This window comes from Botrytis sinoallii (genome assembly GCF_014898435.1).
Source record: "Botrytis sinoallii strain Bc 23 chromosome Unknown BSIN_001, whole genome shotgun sequence".
NCBI classification, from domain to species: Eukaryota; Fungi; Ascomycota; class Leotiomycetes; order Helotiales; family Sclerotiniaceae; genus Botrytis; species Botrytis sinoallii.
The window spans coordinates 3,263,177-3,282,954 of record NW_024066028.1 but is presented as its reverse complement, the minus strand read 5'-3'; the positions used below and the strand labels follow the sequence as shown (position 1 = coordinate 3,282,954).

At 42.9% G+C, this 19,778-nt stretch overlaps 5 protein-coding genes across 5 annotated transcripts; all 5 read left to right on the top strand.

The window, feature by feature from the left end:
- Positions 1-409: 409 nt before the first annotated feature.
- EAF02_000711 (uncharacterized protein) lies at positions 410-1,882 on the top strand (the record flags this gene model as incomplete). Its single annotated transcript, XM_038896759.1, has 1 exon — positions 410-1,882. One exon carries the CDS (start codon positions 410-412, stop codon positions 1,880-1,882), a length of 1,473 nt encoding a protein of 490 aa, XP_038763618.1.
- A 634-nt stretch (positions 1,883-2,516) lies between these two features.
- On the top strand, positions 2,517-3,599 carry EAF02_000710 (uncharacterized protein; the record flags this gene model as incomplete). The annotated part of the gene is made up of 8 exons (XM_038896758.1): positions 2,517-2,543; positions 2,605-2,645; positions 2,921-2,936; positions 2,998-3,063; positions 3,119-3,233; positions 3,285-3,350; positions 3,403-3,481; positions 3,536-3,599. 8 exons carry the CDS (start codon positions 2,517-2,519, stop codon positions 3,597-3,599), a joined length of 474 nt encoding a protein of 157 aa, XP_038763617.1.
- Positions 3,600-5,229: 1,630 nt separating this feature from the next.
- EAF02_000709 (uncharacterized protein) lies at positions 5,230-7,242 on the top strand (the record flags this gene model as incomplete). Its single annotated transcript, XM_038896757.1, has 6 exons — positions 5,230-5,278; positions 5,329-5,554; positions 5,603-5,834; positions 5,891-6,248; positions 6,302-6,884; positions 6,975-7,242. The coding sequence occupies 6 exons, from the start codon at positions 5,230-5,232 to the stop codon at positions 7,240-7,242; spliced, it is 1,716 nt and encodes a 571-aa protein (XP_038763616.1).
- A 931-nt stretch (positions 7,243-8,173) lies between these two features.
- Positions 8,174-10,676, top strand: EAF02_000708 (uncharacterized protein; the record flags this gene model as incomplete). The annotated part of the gene is made up of 4 exons (XM_038896756.1): positions 8,174-8,586; positions 8,633-8,810; positions 8,863-9,264; positions 9,318-10,676. 4 exons carry the CDS (start codon positions 8,174-8,176, stop codon positions 10,674-10,676), a joined length of 2,352 nt encoding a protein of 783 aa, XP_038763615.1.
- A 4,965-nt stretch (positions 10,677-15,641) lies between these two features.
- Positions 15,642-17,967, top strand: EAF02_000707 (uncharacterized protein; the record flags this gene model as incomplete). Its single annotated transcript, XM_038896755.1, has 4 exons — positions 15,642-15,957; positions 16,020-17,276; positions 17,329-17,601; positions 17,654-17,967. 4 exons carry the CDS (start codon positions 15,642-15,644, stop codon positions 17,965-17,967), a joined length of 2,160 nt encoding a protein of 719 aa, XP_038763614.1.
- Between the last annotated feature and the right edge of the window lie 1,811 nt (positions 17,968-19,778).

Genomic DNA, 19,778 nt, shown 5'->3' with positions numbered 1-19,778 from the left:
TGCATCTCCTTGCTGTGTATTCATCTACTCGGAGTTGGCATAGTGCTTGGCAAGTGCTGAATGATACCAATGAATCGAATAGCTGGTACCTTGGAGAAATATGTACAAGGTACAAACCTTTTATGAGAAACCAAGATTCCTTATCTTAAAATTTGAAACACTTGAAGATATACACAATGTTTAGATATTCAAGTATATGAGGATGGGCCGTACATGTTTTCATAGGTTTCAATGTAGATATGGTATCATCCTTCCATATTTTATGGAAAACGGCAAAAGGTGAAATTACAGCAGTAATATCAACTAATGAATACCGCAGACCAATAAAGTTGAATGGGCAGCCTTTCAGTATCACACCTATCTCCACTCCGCACTTCTCGTCCTTCGTGATAATTCCAACCCCGCCCCAATGTGGATTGATGCCATCTGCATCGATCAGAACGATCTATTTGAAAAAGATACGCAACTACGCGTCATGCATCTAATTCACACGAATGCTACTCGTGTACTCGTCTGGCTTGGTGAAGACGACAAAACGGTCGATCTACATGCTGCAACCGAGATTATCTCTCACTTCAAGATGAAAAGCGGAGAATTGCGAAGAAAGGCCAAGTCAATAGCTCAAAAGGAACCTTCAGCTGATTTACAAGTGTGGCTGCAGAAGTGGGTCGACGGCGACTGGCATACTGGGCCGGAGTATATCTCTGGCTGGAAAGCAATGCAGAATATACTCGCTCGACCATATTTCACGCGATCCTGCATAATCCAAGAAATGGTGTTATCTTCTAACCGAAAAATTCTTGTAGGCCATCACGATGTAACAAATATTCTCGATCTTGTTTTCATCATTCACAACTTTCCCCAGATTAAGAATCGGATTCCTGCCCAGTATCTTAATGAACCGGACGTCATACCGCGTATCTACCAGCTAAGCCTGGCCATGCAGACATACCGGACTGCCTTGAAGTCAATGTATGTTGTTCCTGGCACCAATCGTGAGTTCAAACTCGCGGGGCAGAGGGGACTCAATTTAGGAGAGCTTCTCGCTAGGTTCCGAGGCAAAGAGTCCACGTTGCCAATGGATCATGTGTATAGTGTTTTGGGAATGACAATAGACTCCAGCATCATGTATAAAGTTCCTTTTTGGACATCCTGGACCAAGAAACTACCAGTACAACAGCTTCCACAAATTGATCACAAGCAGTCGCTGAGGAAACTGTGTACCGACACTACGCGATATATCCTAAAAGAAGATGGGGATTTAGGGGCTCTGAGAATGATTAATACACATAAGAAGCCCACCAAAGACAAAGATTGGCCGTCTTGGGTTCCAGATTTCTCATCTCAGTTGCCGGGGCCAGGCGAGCCAGAAAGTATGCAATGGAATTTAGAGTCTTCAACATTTCCTCAAAACATGAATAAATTCTTTGTTGATAGAGGTAGGTTGGTGGTGTATGGACATGTTCTTGGTGAGATTGAAGGGCTTGTTGGAATGATACAAAGAAATGGAGAGTACTCCAATAAGACGGGTGACAGACCGAGTGAGTTGAAGAAGGAAAATTTGAGGTTGAGCCAATATAGGGATGGGTTTGGGTTTTTACCGTTGGCGATTTCGAGAGATAGTGAGGGACGGTACGTGTTTGGTGGGACGAGTATGAGGAAGGGAGATTTGGTAGTTGTAGTTGGTAAAGGAAGAGACCCATTGATTCTGCGAAGACTGAAGCATGGCGAGGAACTAGGAGGTGAAAGCAGGAAGGAGAGTACTGAGACGCCCGTGTACCAATTAGTAGCAACAGCGAATATACCGGGTATCGAGAAAATCCAGAAGAAGCTTGCTTTGGATGATATACAATGGGATGTTGAGAAAATGATTATAAAGTAAGGCAGGTCGGTTTTATGGATTGTTCTATGTGCGATAGTCGAGAATAGACAATCTGGTTTCAAGATACAAATGGACAATATGTTGACACCCGACGTATCACATGTGAGCTTTGTATTTTGCACATATTTCTCCATTTGAATCAAAACTGATCGAATTTAGATACGCAAAATGGAATAATGAGGTAGTGAAGGCATGAAAAATACGACTAGAACTACTACAGCTATCACGACCACGACCACAAACACAATCAGACACCTTCCACCGTGCTATATCCGCCAGTATCGAGAGTCATAATGAGATTTCAACCAGCACTGGTGACATCAAATTCAGCCGAACATGCATTAATGGTAAAAGACCGCGATCGAATGTTTTAAGATATAGAATTCCTTAATTAATTCAATTGATTTGATGCTTGACATCACCGGTAGACTTCGTTACCGGCCGATGCGGCCCCAGTAACTTTGAACAGCGGGCGGCCTTACTGCGGCCTCAGACACAACCAAGGGTATTAATCCCTGTTCAGCCAATCGCGGTGTCCTCATACAGAATTACCGATGTTTTTGTAACTACAACACATTCTTATATCAACAATCTATCCAGCTTCACCATACTATTACTTCCCGAGGCCTACAATATGGCTGCTCTAAGATTCGTGAGATCAGTGAGTTGTCGATAGGCCACCAAAATATGCCGATGCTGATATCATTACCTTCACTCAATAGGTTCTGAAGTCTTTTCAAGAATCATCAGGACTTGAGCCGAGGTACTGTTTTCCATGTATTTGGGGTGTCATTTTATAAAATACAGCTCCAGTCTGTCGTCGCAAGTGTTTAGTCGGCACTTCTTTCAAGTATGGGACTTTCAGCAAGTATCTGAAATCAATCTAGTCGTTCTAGGTTACCGTTCATTGGTCCCCCAGGGCCTCCTGCGTAATGTAACAGCGTACCTCCTCTGTACTAGATCAATCTGGGACATTTTTCACTGCTATTGTGGCAGCGACAGTTTTTGATAAAAATATCGACTGACATTTGACTATAGACTCTTTGGTGAAAATGTAGGAAAAGCATTTGCTGTGTATCTTTTAGCTGCGAATTATTTCCATTGACTTTGAAAAGCTTCGAGTCACAGGAGCCGAGCCAGGACGTGTAAACTTTGAGCTTGACATCAAGAAGGAGCACACCGTAAGGAAACTTTCCAAATCGTATATGAGCAACTCGTTCAATTGTCTTCTGTTAGAACCGTTTGAATATTATTCATGGAGGCACGATTGCCAGCATGGTGGACCTAGGTGGCTCACTAGCTGTTGCCTCGAGGGGTCTTTATGCCACGGGTGTTTCTACTGATTTGAACGGTAAACGTTATGCGACCCAATTGCAATTTTATGTTTCTAACCCAAACAAAGTTACATACCTCAACTCTGGCGGTAAGGTTGGAGATGTGCTGAAAGCGGTGGTGATTTGCGATAAATGTAAGTATTGTCGTGTCATTTTTTGAATATCACATCTCTAACATGAGAGTAGTTGGAAAGACCTTAGCGTATACTTCTATCCAGTTTACAAATAGCAAGGGCGAAGTAGCAGCACGTGGAAGCCATACAAAGTCAGTCTTTACCTCCAGTCTTTCAGATTCACAAGCTAAATAGGATCATGATAGATACGTTGCGCTCGCGTGGAAAGAACCCAAAAACATAGTTGAGGAACTGTCACCACGTCCTTAAAATTCCCACGTGCTTCAGCCTTATGTGTACGACGTGGTCCATTCACTCTAGCTTTTAAGGCCATATCGGGATCATGTGTAAGCAATTCAGGCAAGTGTTTTCCACAGGCAGAATATATCTTGACCTTGACCCGAGCATTCGGTTCCAACGAAAATAGTTCAGATCAGGACATCGGGAATGCGGATGTATATAATTGTGGCTTTCTCCAGCTACTCGGTGTATGCAATTCATTACCTAATAGATGGTTCGCTATTTCTACTAAGTTGTCTAGTTACTAGGCGAATTTACTGTGATTGATTGGCCAATAGCGAATCAATCAAGTGCTGATATGTGCCATTCATTGTCAACCCCGCTATAGTAGTTCATATGGATTTTTCAACCCAAAATAATTTTTGAATTTTATATTCACTATCTAATCTTTCAAATCTTTTAAATTTTAATAATAATATTTTTTTTAATTTTTTAATCATTTCTATATAAATCAAAAACTTTATTCTTAGTTTCCTTTTAGGATTTTTATTAACAATTAATTTTAATATTAATATTCTTTTAAATAAATTATATCAAAATATTAATTAGTGAATTTTATATTCAAAAAACGTTTTGGGTTGAAAAGTCTATATGAAGTGCTATACCCCGCAGCAACATTTAGTGCCAAGTCAAGCCTCGGAACAACTTGGCGGGTTCTTCAGGGGTCATGAGGAATGATACAAGCATTAAATAGGATCTTACACCACATGTGATCTAACCAATGATTGGATAAACAATGCTTCTTGGAGCGTGCTCGAAATAGCCCATTCACTTGATATTCCTGGATATCTGTAGCCCATGTTTTTGTTGGCAGTGGTCAACAGTGGCTTAAGCCGCAACGGTGCGTCTTCGGCGTTCAAAAAAGCAGGTAGTGACTAGAAAAGAGTCTGCGTGAAGCAATTGGTTTGTTTGACTAATCGTCTGATTTGCTATAGGTTCGATCCGGAAAACATGATGTGGGCGTTCAATGTTTTGAGTCGTCCTACCCACGACTCCAAGAATTGAACTCTTTGAAGTAAATTTGCTATACGACTCGCATAAGATGAATTGTGTATTTAGGTAGTTCGTGTTTATGCAGAGGTAAACATGCCAAGCAAGTACTGCAAGGCTACGGGGATTCACCCCTCCGACGGATATTTTACCCCAGATTCTACTCAAGGGTCCTATGAATGCTTTTAAATCTCTCGGAGCATGGGTGAAGGCAGACAGATCATGCGCCTCGCCTTGAACCGTTTCAAGATTAGAGCGAATCAACTCTACTCACAAATTAGTGGCGTCTTTCAGCGAATTAGCGATTTTGCAGGAGCATGTGTCTCTCATTCACCAAATTACCCCAACATCAACTTGAGAATTTGACATAGCACGTGTAGAAAACCAGATTATTGGGTGAATATGGCAGTGAACTGATTAATGAAAACATATTACTTACTGCCCCGCCGTAGGTGGCTCGGCTCGTTGCTACTTAAAGTTTCAACAGTCTAGATTCAACGATCCAACTTACAACCAACAATAACCTTAAACATACCTTCTCAAGTTTGACATCCTTTGCATTTCCATACTTCGGAAATCATATCATCGAGGAGTCGTTCACTCAATCATAATGTGGTACACTACTAATGTCTACGTTATTTGCGCCTTCGCCGCGATAGGTAAGTGATTCTCCTCGAATCCAATGCAAAACAATGAGTAACATATATAGGCGGTGGTCTTTTCGGCTTCGATATCTCGAGTATGTCTGGTGTTCTTGGAACTCAAGCATATGTCAGATACTTCCACAATCCTCAATCCTACGGTCAAGGTGGAATTACCTGTGCTATGCCCGCTGGATCTCTCATCGGTGCTTTAGCTTCCTCTTTCATTGCGGATAGATGGTCTAGACGAGCTAGCATTCAAATTGCGTCTATTTTTTGGATTATTGGTTCAATGTAAGTTTTGACCTCCAATTATTCGAACATAACTAATGCTTTCTTTAGTATCCAGTGTGCTTCAATCAATGTAGCTATGCTGGTTGTCGGTCGAGTCATTGCTGGTATCTGTGTTGGCATTGCTTCTGCGATCTGCCCTGTCTATCAATCAGAGATTGCTCCAAAGGAAATCAGAGGCCGAGTTGTCTCTCTTCAACAATGGGCAATCACATGGGGTATTCTTATTCAGTACTTCATCCAATACGGTGCTTCGACAATCGGAGGTGGTGCAGAAAACCCAGTAAGTACGATGTCACTATTCTAAGAGCTAGCACACTAATCAATATATTTCCACAGGACCAACCTACTTCCGCTTTCCGAATCCCCTGGGGTGTACAAATCGTTCCTGCAGTTGTCTTGTTCTTTGGTATGTTCTTCTTACCACGATCTCCTAGATGGTTGGCCTCCAAGGATAGATGGGAGGAAGCCATCAAGGTTATTGCAGACCTCCATGGTGGCGGTAATGTAAACCACCCAAAGGTTCTCGCAGAATATCAAGAGATTGAGGAGGCACTCCGATTCGAACGTGAAGAAGCTATCAGCTCTTACAAGCAACTCGTGGCCCCACGTATGATCAAGCGTGTCGTTCTAGGAATGTCCATTCAGATGTGGTCTCAACTCTGCGGCATGAATATCATGATGTACTACGTCGTTTGTAAGTATTTTTTTCTCGGCTGTGGTAGAGTATATCACTAATGGCTCTTTCAGATATCATGCAAGGTGCAAACATTGCTAACCCGCTTATTACCGCCTCAATTCAATACATCCTCAATGTGTTGTTGACTTTACCTGCTATCATCTATCTTGATCGTTTCGGACGTCGCCCAGCCATGCTCATCGGTTCCTTCCTCATGATGACCTTCCTATTCATTGCCGGTGGGCTTCAAGCAGGCTACGGTGAACCCAACAACACATCGAAGACTCAAACTGAACAGAATAAAAATCTGACATGGGTTGTTCATGACAAGAAGGGTGTGTCATCTGCCATCGTCGCTATGACATATCTATTTGTTTGTGCATTTGCAACAACCTGGGGACCTTCATCGTGGACTTACCCAGCCGAAATCTTCCCCAACAAGATTCGTGCAAAGGCTGTTTCTCTCGCAACTTCGGCAAATTGGTTCTGGAACTGTGTTCTTGCTTTTGCTGTTCCACCACTGTTGAAGAATATCAACTGGAAGATGTACATGATCTTCGCCACGTTCAACGCACTTGCTTTCATCCATATTTTCCTTTCAGCTCCCGAGACCAAAGGCAAAACACTCGAGGAGATGGATGATGTTTTTAATAGGTATGTTCTCTCTGTTCTCCAATACGATCTTTTCCAGTTCTTTTCAAATGTTCCTTGAACAAAGATACTGACTCTTCGATCTCAATACAGTGGTCTCCATCCATGGCAAAAACTTCCCGAGGGCTCCAGATTAGACAGATTAGCGGCAGATATAGAAGCAGGTGCAGTCAAGGTCGCAGCCCCCGTGGGTGGTGTTGGTGGCGTCCCTGGTGAGAAGCGCACCCATCATCACGACAGTGTAGTTGCTCCAGAGAGCGCTCATCATCGTGATGGTATCGCCGATGTACGACAAGTTCAGCATCATGATCTTCATGATGAGAAGGTAGTTGTTGGTCGTGAGCGTGGCACAGTGGTCTAATCGTGTGGTTGTTCTTCGCGATACATATACTGATGGATGTTTCTCTTTTCTTCTCTTTGAACACATAATGAAGGGTCATTGATAATTAGTAATACAATCTTCTATACGAAGTTGTTCTGTTCTTGAGCAAGGTCTAACACCTTAGCCAAGATTTATGGGCTGTAGCAAGATTTTGGGGGTCAGTCTAGCGCGGAAATCGACTAATTCATTGGTTTCCAGTTGACTATCATGAACACAAGAATTGAAAACGTGATTATTAAAATTCATGGATGATCTCAAGCTTAAGGTCTCTTGGGTGGTGATTTAGCTTACTGTGTGCTCTGTAACTGCGAGCAATAAGCGACCATTGGATGAATTTTTGTGAGAAAATAAGAAATGTAAGAGCTCGATTCAGAGCTCGAGCTTATGTCCAATAAAAGATGGGGAATTGGAGCTTAGAGCACAAATTATGAAATCAAGTCGATCTCGTAATGATAGCTAGGTGCATGGTTCTCTGATATGCAAGCTGTATATGACCTTACCTAGTTTTGTTGGAAGGGATATCGTTAATCACGTGATATCAGAGCTAAAAAGTCGTCAACGTCATGGCTGTTTAGCTTCGATCCGGCATATCTCATTCAGATACCTAGAACCATGGAGAAGACCAAAAGCCATAAACCATCGATCAAGCGCATGGCGTATCCAATTCATCCCATAGACGCGACAGAGGTAAGCTACCAATGAATGTGTATCTTCTTGATGTAGGTAATTTTCGTTCAGCTATTGTTTCTTAATTTTGAACCTCAACCAACATTGGATGTTTACCTCCCTTTCTTTACACTTGTGCCCTGGCAGATATCTTAAACGGCTGTCACTTCACAGTGCTAGCATTGGCAGTGCGCGCAAAATTTCCCCCTTCCGTCAAAGCAATTCTCAATTCCGAGGCCTAAAAATGGCACCCAAACGAAAGAGATCAACAGCTGCGGCGACTCCCATGACTGATGGCGCTTCAAATCCAATTCTTCCTTCGACTCAGTCTACTTCTATTAAACCACCTACCAGACCTTCGCGGCAGTCTTCACGCAGGGGCAAACCTGACACCAACCCCGAGCACAATGCAGATATTGTAGATAGCAAGACAGCACTTCGTGCAAGCCCAGATGCTGACGAGCCTGGGGAGTCGTTCAATCTTAAGAAAATTGAGGTACCCATAACTCCCGCGAAGGATAATGGTGTAACTGTTCCCGTCAAGAATGAGGAAACCGATTCGCCCCTAACGGATATTGGTGATGATATCCCTGTGTCCACGCCTGCTAAGAAACAGAAAAAAGCCCCAACGAAAAGCTCAATTGCTGCAAAGAAAGGGTCGGATGAGATAAAAGCATTTGTAGCAGAACAGGCAGCTAAAAAGGCTGCGGAAAAGAAATAAAAAGGAGGATGACGAAGAAGAATGGGATAAAAGGCTGGATCCTGACGGAGATGAAGAAGGGCAGGCAGAGGATGCTGATGCTATAAAGTTGGAGGCGAGAAGACCGCCCCCAATCAATAGCGACTATCTGCCTCTTCCATGGAAAGGAAGATTAGGATATGTAAGTTCTCCTGTCGCAACCATATGTTCGAGATGCTGATATTAAAATCTAGGCATGTCTGAATACCTACCTCAGATCCTCAGATCCTCCTGTTTTCACATCTCGAACCTGTCGTATTGCTTCTATTGTCGAACATCGACATCCTTTGAAAGACCCTTCACAACCTGAGCATGCAACCAAAAATCGACCAGATAAATCGAAGCCAGCTTCTATTGAGCGAGGACAACGATACGTCGAAGAATTGTGCCTAGCAAATGTTCGAGACCTACCCAAAATGCTACGATGGAATGATAAATATGGTATCAAATTCATGAGACTAAGTTCGGAGATGTTTCCGTTCGCTAGTCATGCCGAACATGGCTATAGCCTTGCCCCCTTCGCTAGCGAAGCTCTTGCCGAGGTGGGGAAAGTGGTAGCTGAATTGGGACATCGAGTTAGCTCACATCCTGGACAAGTGAGTTAATTTTGATTCATCTCGAAAGCTAAAAGCTAACAAATTGTCTGCAGTTCACTCAACTAGGTTCCCCTCGTCCAGAAGTGATTGCAAATGCATTTCGAGACCTTGAGTATCACGACGAACTGTTCCGACTCCTGAAATTGCCAGCCCAGATCGACAGAGACGCAGTCTTGATTTTGCATATGGGAGGTACATTTGGCGACAAAGCGGCCACGCTCGATCGCTTCCGTGAAAATTACGCCAAACTTTCGCCTTCCATTAAACAACGGCTCGTCTTGGAGAACGATGATGTATCGTGGACTGTCCACGACCTCCTTCCAATCTGTGAAGAGCTCAACATTCCTCTATGTCTTGATTTCCACCATCATAACATAATGTTCGATTCTAGTCAAATTCGTGAAGGTACTAAGGACATCATGGAGCTCTTTCCCAGAATCAAAGCTGGATGGACGAAGAAAGGTATTACACAGAAAATGCATTACAGCGAACAGACGCCTCAAGCCGTCACAGGTCGTCAAAGACGGAAACATAATCCTAGACCTGCAACACTTCCACCCTGCGCCAATGATATGGATTTGATGATCGAAGCAAAAGACAAAGAGCAAGCTGTGTTTGAACTCATGAGGACATTCAAGTTGCCGGGATATGAAAAATTCAATGATGTTGTTCCTTACGAAAGAGATGATGATAATCGCGTCTTACCTAAGAAGCCCAAGAAGAAGAAGACCAAGAAGCAGATTGCAGATGAGATTGAAGAATTTGGACATGAGGTCGAAGAAGAAGAGGAAGTAAGCAAAGAGATAATACCAGAAGAAGAAGTTGGCATGGGAGGAAAGGATAATCGTGTATACTGGCCAGTCGGTATGGAAGAATGGTTACGACCAAAGAAGCGTGAAATCAAGAAGAAAAACTCTGAAGGGTCCAAAGAGGAAGATGAGATGTTTAAAAACCCTACACCCGCAAATTTCGAGGCAAGGAAGAAGATTACCGAGAGGAAAAAGATGCCTTTTGATGAAGGGGTTAAGGAGAAATTAGCGAAGGCAGAGTGTCTGAATGATGTTTACGAAGTGGTGGAATTGGTCAAAACTTCGCAATCTAAAGTCGATGAGAGATCAGAAGCTAATGGGTTTGCGGCGGGGCCTGGTTCATCTAAAAAGAGCACGCCTGTTAAGAAGAAGCCAGCACCGGCGCCGGCGAAGAAGAGGAATGCGAAGAAAGTGCAGACACCTAGTGCTAGCGTCTCGAATGAAGATGCGGATGAGGACGAGGATGATGATTTGAGTATGCCTGATTTATCAGCTGATGATGAATTGGCAAAACCGACCACGAAAGCTAAACCGGCTAGGCAAAGTGGAAGAGCCGCAGCAAAGAAAAAGAGTTATGTCGAAGTTGATGCTGATGAGGAGTAGTGTGTATGTGTGTATTTGGATGTGTATGTTTACCATTTTATGTCTATCTTGTATATTATCATTAAACTTGTACCAAATCATTCAAATATGCAATTCTGGAATTTATGGTTTCAGTCAATTTAATTCCTCTTTTCCAATGTGATTGTAGATTCTCCGATGTCAATCTCTTACTGCTTTTTGAATATGTAAAGAGACGGTTGAAACTTATATAGTACATTGTCCTATAGCAATTACGTTGCGACCATCATAAAGTGACTAAAGTATATTGTTTTGCTCGCATTATTATCTGTAATCGGTCCCTGCTGGCGTCTTTGGACGATACTAGAGGCGACCTTACAATCTCATCTATGCCATCCAACGCTCTGAGCTGATATCCTCCACCGGCAATAACAAACATTCATGAGGTGGTTAACAATGATTGTCGATTCTGGAAAGTCGTTTACAGGGAATTATGCACCACGGGACGGAGAGTTAAACTGCGTTAGTGTCGATTCTTCTGAGAATCTTGACATAGATCTTGAACACAATCGCTGCGTGTGTGTAACAGAACTTCTCTGATAAGTTCGGGAGGGGTTCAATCTATATTACTGGGTTCAACATAGTCGAGTATTCTTTTGAGAATCTCGGATGTCGTTGATCTTAATACTGAGTGTGGATTGTAGAGGAAGGTGAGTGGCAGAACTTGAAATTATGACTAGCTTCACGAGGACTTCTGATCGAAAGACACTGAAGGATAGATCACATGTGTAATGAACTCTTTTGTGGACGGTGTCCATTAACTTGTTGTGTACATCTTGGGATTGAGTTCTTGTAGTTGGTTGGGAGATAGGTTTTGGTAATGAGAGTGTGAATCATATTATACTTTTCGTTGAACAAAGGTACAGAAGTTCTTTAATCTAGATGGACATCTGTCGGTATCATTAACAGTTCCATGCCCCGAAATGTAATGCATAAGTGAATCCGCTACCCCGCTCCATTCAAAGATGGGTTGATCTCCACTACCACCTGGGCAGTTCTATATACTTTAATTTGGCTAGTGAGATTCACTTACTAAAGTCCTCCAAGTGACATTGTTCATCACAACAAATGATCTTGGTAGGTCGGAGCGTCCATTCCACGATCTCTTTATATGAACCTTGCTGCATCCTAACGACTCGAAGTCATCAAACATTCGCGGGTGCTCTAGAGCTCTTGACATGGTTTGGAAAAGCAAGGTGCGTGGTCAACGGGTTATCCTAGCAGTTGGGTAGGTAATCATTGTGGGTATACACGTCCACTACGGAGGGTTTGTTCCATCAACATCATCACCCGAGGTTTTGAGAACCTTCATTGTTATTCGAAGTAATCACTGTTGTTCCAATTGTCGTCAACTATACATATTCCGTCTCATGGACAATAACAATGATACGATCGCTCGCAGAGATACTCGTCGCGTTCGGCAACACCATCGATAGACAAAACGGATTGATGCTGCAGAGCTTCCTTTCCACCATTTCAATGGCTTGGAAGAGATAGCAACATGAAGAGCAGGATGAGTGGGACTTGTGCCAATCTCATCACCAACCTTTTTTTCCAAAATTTCTGGCCCCCTCACCCCCCCAGGATGGTATTCCACCAAAAAGTTTGGTGATCCGTCACCTATCCAATCTAGGTAGGCGACGATACTACCAAATATATGAAGAGATGCTCTTATGGTAAGATCGTCATCGTCTACCACACTTGCCAAAAAAATTCACCCGCAAGAAGTGCAAAAAGGTATTGAACAGAGGGGGATTCGAACCCCCGCGGGCTAAGCCCATGAGAATTCTAGCTGATTTTACATCAACTAAGCTGTTGAGCTTGAGTCACACGCCATAACCACTCGGCCATCTGTCCTTGATGCTTGATATGATAAAGAGAGTGTAATTCAGTAGATACAACAGAAGATTGAACTGTAGTGAAGAGCGAATAGCAAAGCATCGTTGAGAAAAACTTTTGAGAAAAAAAAAGGTGCCGGGAACATCCACAAATGGGTGGATGGTCCCTGGCGGGGCTTTCCGCGCTAGAGGAAAGTCGATGGATACTCTGAGGGATCCAAGGGAAGGAAGAGCATTACAGGAGATGTTCGAACTTTATAGTGGAGCTCGGGAGCAAAAAGATTCAAAAAGAAAGTTCTATTGAAGGGAATTGAGCCCAACGGGGGGGTCGAACCCCCAACCTTGTGATTAAGAGTCACACGCTCTACCGATTGAGCTAGCCGGGCAGGCTATGATGATAGGTGTTTGTTAGAAAATTGTCTGCAATATGGCACCTTTTGCTAAACCTGATGGGTGAGAAAAATCTTTGCAAAGTTTTTGAGGATAAGCGAGGGGGGTGTTGGTGGTGAGAGCACAGACCATAAAGTTCAAGACTTTAGTCGTATGCACCATCACTGTACTTACTCAGTTCTCAATTTTGAATTTGAAATAGTATTCAGATGAGCGTAGTATCACTTCAATGATTTTGAGTTTTATAATGGAATTTTTCGTAGAGAGTCATGAGACAAAATAATATCAAGTTTTGAGTTTGAAAGAGCGATGGCATATGAATGCTAAATGCGACAATCACTCCCACCAAGAAAGAATGTCGTCGTCCATAGGAGCTTAGATATGTACCCCTCACAACGCTAGAGACACCAGTGTGCGCAATGACAAAATAGCGATTGCAAAAATCACTCATCGTGTGGTGAAATGGTTGCGCCACCGACAAAAATGCAAAAGAAAACATACAACAGTAGGGATTCGCTGGTGGTCACCCACCCAACTACTAATCTACCGATCTGAGGCTTATGTATGGCAGAGCGGACGGGATGCCCAGTTCTCCTCAGTCTATGGTCGTATGTGCTAGGAGAAGCCCAAAGCAAACCTATATACCCTCTTATTGTTGAGCCCACGCATTCCAAAACAATGTTTCGTTTGCTGTTGTTGCTTTCGTATATATGGTGGTATTATGGCCTTATAGGATTCTTTCCTTTCTTCGTATGGTGCCTGCAATGCTACATGGCATAATTCCTTAGTTACATTCGATAATTGTGGCTCTCGTATCTGCTGGAATTAATCAAGGAATCTAATGTTCAAGCTTAGCCAGGTTGTTTGTAGGAATGGTAGATTTGATAATATAAATCGTGTTCAGTTACCTCAGTACCCTGCCTGTCTTTATGAATCGGCCGTTGAGAATGAACGGTAGCTTGGAGATTCCGTTCTCAAACATACATGAGTCTAACATTTAAACATGTTGTTTTGGCGCCGTTCTTCCTCGGAGATTCTGGAGTGGACGGGGAAATCAAATGGTTTTACTAAATTGAACATCTTGCCATTTTCAGATGAACTGTTGTAGACTGCTTACACGACTTCTTGATGCTGCTCAAGTGAATTGCACTCGTTGTTGGATAATCTGAAGCCTTATGCAAAACATTCTCAGTTGTGTCGTACTCTTACGAATATGCTTTATGAGTTCATTAATCTACTCCACTATTTCTACTTTGGTAAGGAAATTGGTTCGTCTAGACATTGATATATCCTAGTTTTTGGGATCTCGTGAATGCCCGCGGGACCCTTTCTCAATATGATGATATGATGATCGTTGCTACACGAGGAAGATCAGACAAGTCTAGTATCACCATTGGATTTTTGTGGAAGTGCCGAGTCAGACTATCATCAGATTTCTCCGGGAACTACAGACAGAAACATCTGAAGTAACTCCCGATGTTAGAGATTTGATGTGATGAAAAAAAAAAGAAAAGACGCTTAAAGATTGAATTGAATATTTTCTCATCATATCGTTCCTTCTTCTTCATCGTTCTCGAAGAATATTCTATAGAGAAAAATTCCCAAGTTTCTATTTTCAAACCATCTGGCGATGGATCGATGGTTATGGCTGTGTACTTGTAATAATCATTAAATCTTGCTCCGTTTTCCATCTTGGTCTGTTTTCTGAATCATAACCAACCAAGCTTCGTAAGTCCTATTCTTGTTACAGACTAAGGAATACAAGCGAGAAAAGACAACTTAATGGAGAACTCCATAGTCTCCATCTTCAACACTTGACCAATCATTTCAATAAATTCACGAAACGGTACCTGAATGTGGATATCTTTCTAGAAAGCCTCCTGTCCAATAAATACAAAGAATCGTCGGACTTTCCCAAAGTAAGTAGCAACAGTGGCTCAGTCAATCTTTACCCCTGAGCTAGGGCTTGTCAGTTTCGGCGTGGTCCCCAAGCTTTTTAACTCCTGCTTGGTCCATCTTACCCACGGCCCCACTAGAACTTCTCAATCCTTGGCGAACCCCTGGTGATTCCAGACTCTGAGTCCCGAGCAAGTAATCTTTTTTTCTTTTTCGACATCAAGTTCCAATGGCTCATCCCCTGTTCAAAAAGATATCCCGATAACCGTGTCGATTCTGATTCTAATGTCTTCATACCACGCACACTCGTTCATCTCTTTGCTTTGTCGTTTTGTAATGTGACAAGCTTTTTCCGGTTTTCTACCAGCGATTTTCAGATTTCTCTCCTTCATACAATCGTTTGTCCCACTCATATCTGTAATTCACGCATTTTATACACTCAAAAAGCATTATCATATGCACCAGCCTTCATTATATCTCTTCCTATACACCTGCTCTCTTTTACCCAATCTTCAACATTTGCACTGTTATACAAAGGCTAGCTTCTGCAGCTTTGACCATACTTCTATTCATTCCAGGTAGACCCTAGGCCATATTATCATTATACAGCTTTTTCACATACTCTTCTAAGTCGAGGCCCCAAACTTTCGACACCTAATCATAGAAACCGCTCATCATACAATTGGAGCATCATCCCATTACAAATTTACAATTGAACATACATCGACGTTGAATAGAGAGAGAACTTGAGTTTTTTGAGTTTTGGGATTCCCGACGGTATACAGAGGCGGTCTTCCGCGTGTCAATACACACCGTCGCCATGATGTTACGGCCAATTTCAACCCTCTCAACTCTTTCTTTAGTCTTAATAGGAACTCTGCCGGGCAGAGTCCTCGCAGCCCAAACTCTCACGACAACAGGTTATACATCATGTTTGGCCGATTCAAATATCTCAGTCCAGAAGATGGCCGTCACGTACAATAATGACGCGAAAACAGTCACCTTCGATGTGGCCGGATCCAGTACCAAATCTCAAAACGTCACAGCTGAGATAAATGTTACTGCATATGGAATATCAGTTTATTCAAACACCTTCAACCCATGTGATTCGACCACATTTGTAGAACAATTATGTCCGAGTAAGTTTTATCCCCTTTTCAACGAGACGGAAGAATCATTAGAACTAATGCTCTGATCAAAGTCCCCGTGGGAGTTTTTGCTGCCTCTGGAACACAAGCAATTCCAAACCAATATGCCTCGATGATTCCCGCCGTTGCTTTCTCGGTACCTGATATTTCCGCCATAGCTACAATCGAACTCAAGGACTTGGACACCGCAAAAGAGGTTGCTTGCGTGCAAGCAGATGTCACTAATGGTAAAACTACTGCTGTGGCCGCTGTATCTTATGTTGCCGCAGCTGTAGCCGGAGCTGCTGCTGTTGTAGGTGGAGTTTCAGCACTCGGTGCTGCAGCCAGTGGAGCAGGCGGAGCAGGCGGAGGAGCGGCCACTAGCCCTTCGTTCACGGAATGCATGACGTGGTTTCAGGGCATGGCTATGAATGGAATGATGTCCGTCAACTATCCTCCGGTCTATCGACAATTCACCAAGAACTTTGGATTCAGTACTGGTATTATTCCTTGGACCGCCATGCAACAATCGATTGACAGTTTCCGAGCTGCTACTGGAGGTAATTTGACGACTGATAGTGTTACATATTTGAAAAATGCTACGTTGGTATTCTCAGATGGATCAACTGATACTCCCTCCAAACGATCATTACTATACCTTCGAGATATCGTGACGTCAATCAATGGAACGGATGATGCTAGTGACACCACCACTACGACAGCAATCATCGAAGAAAAAGTAGCGGGGATCAAGGCCTACGTTGAAGAACTTTCAGTTCCACAAGCCAACACTTTCATGACAGTTCTCCTTATCGTTGCTTGTGTTATTGCCGCTATTGTCGTCGCAGTACTTGCTTTCAAAGTCCTCCTCGAAACCTGGGCCCTCTTCGCATCTTTCCCAAAAAGTCTTACCGGATTCCGAAAACATTACTGGCAAACTATGGCTCGTCTCACCGTTCAATTGATTCTTGCTCTCTACGGTGTATGGGTTCTTTACTGTATATTCCAATTCACCAATGGCGATTCATGGGCTGCTAAAACACTTGCTGCTGTTACATTGACTATCTTTACTGCTGTCCTTGTATTCTTCGCCTACAAAATTTCCTCGGCGGCAAAGAAGCTTAAGGAGAGAGATGGAGATGTGTCAGGCTTGTACGAGAAGAAGGACAATTGGCTCAAATACAGTATGTTCTACGAGAACTACAAGAAGGATTTCTGGTGGTTGTTCGTCCCAGCTATCATCTACATGTTCGCAAAAGGATGCGTTTTAGCAGCAGCCGATGGACATGGTCTCACTCAAACCGTTGCTCAACTCATCATCGAATGCCTCAGTAAGTAATCCCGTGCAACACTACAGGACTCTCGTTCTAATTCTCTTACCAGTGCTCTCACTTCTCCTTTGGAGTCGCCCTTACGAGAGAAAATCCGCCAACGTGATTAACATGTTCGTCCAAGCCGTCCGTGTCCTCTCTGTCATATGTATCCTCGTCTTTGTCGAAGAACTTGGTATCGCCGAAACCACCCAAACTGTCACCGGTGTCGTCCTTATTGCCATTCAATCAGTTCTCACTGGTACCCTCGCCATCCTCATTGGTGTCAACGCCGTCATCTCAATCATTAAACAAAACCCCCATCGAAAACGTCGCAAGGAAGCTGGTAAGTCTCTTCTCTCCCCATCCAAACTTCTCAAAACTAACCTCTCTCTAAGAAAAACTCAATCGCGACCTTGATAATCTCACTCCCCTCGACGCCCGCAACTCTCTCCTCATGGACTCTAAATCTAGCATTCATTCCTATGAGGCCGATCCAAAACACCCATATCTACACTCCACTCACGAGACACATGAACCCTCAAGTTTCATGAACGAGCCCGCGAACCCATATTCGCGCAGCCAAGAAAATCTCGTCGGTGGAGCCGCGCCAGTGGCTGGAACTGGGCATCAGAGCCGTCAGCCTACCGTCCCGAATATGAATATAGGAGGTGGAAATTCCGGGGGAGCTTACAGGGGGATGGCTTATTAGATCTTTGTTTCATCCCTATAGAGGAAGGAAGAACAGAAGAAAAGAAGAAATGACAGGTGTCTTCACACAGAAGTGAAGCACAATAGCATCCCAGCTCATCTCATCGACCAATTGGCTTGCTAGCGAGCCGATGGACGAAAAAGAGAGAGAGGGTATATCATTAGTATCATAAACAAGATAACGATTTCCTTGCGTCACTTAGCGGTACAAAATTCTCTATTTATTGCATAGGGTTCTCTTTGTACAGGTACGGGAGGGAAAGAGAGGGATGTTGGATATATGTGTGGAGTGGGATGTGTGGTTTATTTGAGTTTGTTTCATGCATATATGGCACATACCCTATTTCCTTTTATTCATTTATCTTTTCTTGACTCTTTTTTTATAGTTCAGTTTTAGTTGGGTGATACTAGCATATTTTCAATGAGAGAGATATTATTACATGTTATCTATGTATATGTAGTCCTTTGTGAGCTCTGTGAGTTGAATAGTTGGATTTGTGCATTTGTAACTGGATCAACTTACATCCTGAAACCTTGATACGTGAATCTTTCTATGCAGCATCTTAGATCACGTCCACCCGAGTATTCGATGTTTGTTGCTTGTATATTGTTGTCTAGAATAAGTCATATCTATTTCAACTTGATCTTTCAGTTTTAAGGCAGACTAGCCTTTCTTCACCACAGCTAACTTCCTCCGTGGTAGCCACCGATCAAAAGCCTGGTCCCCACGTAGTCTCATAGAAATCACGCTACGTCGACTGCATGATATTGCGTGAAATTCAGTCCAAATAAACATCATCACATCAATCAATCCGGCCAATTGACATGGTGTAAGATTGACATTGACTCAACATTGTAAATCAATCTCAAAGATACTTTGAAGAAGCGCAAAATTGTAAAGTTAATTAGTTATTCAATAAGCAAACGTCATTGTGATTCACCGAATGAAGAGGAGACGCTTGAATTCGCTTCTTGTCCAATGGTAGCAATGTTTGATTAACTGGAGAACGATTGTGTACTGGTAGGTCTCATTATGTAGTAACGTTCGCTAGGTAGATCTAGTTATGTCGTAGAGCTTAGACTGTGGTTACATCGAGCCTGAAATCATGATTGTTCTTTGCCTTCCTGACTAGGTAGATTGCACTTCTCTGTCAAATATGGATCTTACACGAAGATGAAAATCGAGTGTGTTTAATCTCGATCTCAATCCTCTTCGTAACCAGCAGATCTCAAGGTTCTTGAGCAAGGCCCCAATGGTCTATGGTGCGATGGCCTTGACTCGTACTTAGGCCACAATAGTCTTTTGAATTACAATGTTCGGGAAAAGATTCCGTCAGTCGAGTAACAGTGCTGTAATGATAATAGAATTTTTTAATTTTCCAGAAATTGTGTCCAACGAAATTGTTCCCCAACGGCTTTGATGGTGTCACAACAACGGCATTAAGATTAGCATGACCACAAGAAATCACACCTTGCCTGCACTTGTAGAAAGAAGTGCATAAACAGCGTGCCGCCGAGACTATCGAAATTCAGAATAAGGTTGGCACGTTACTCTCGAAATGCAAATAGGGCCACACTACTGGCCACCATTCGTGGGAAACAACATGGTGCAAGCTTGCAAAGATAACCCCAAATTCAAGACATGAGATCACCAATCCACGTGATAAGTGTGGTGTTTCCGTATGGGCGGGCTGCATGAGGGCAGATCACTAGGATAGATCATCAGTACTATGATCAGAGAAATGATGTATTCTCAACGAATGAATCATGAACTACCGGCACTTTCGATAAGTCACTTCGGCACATCGCGAA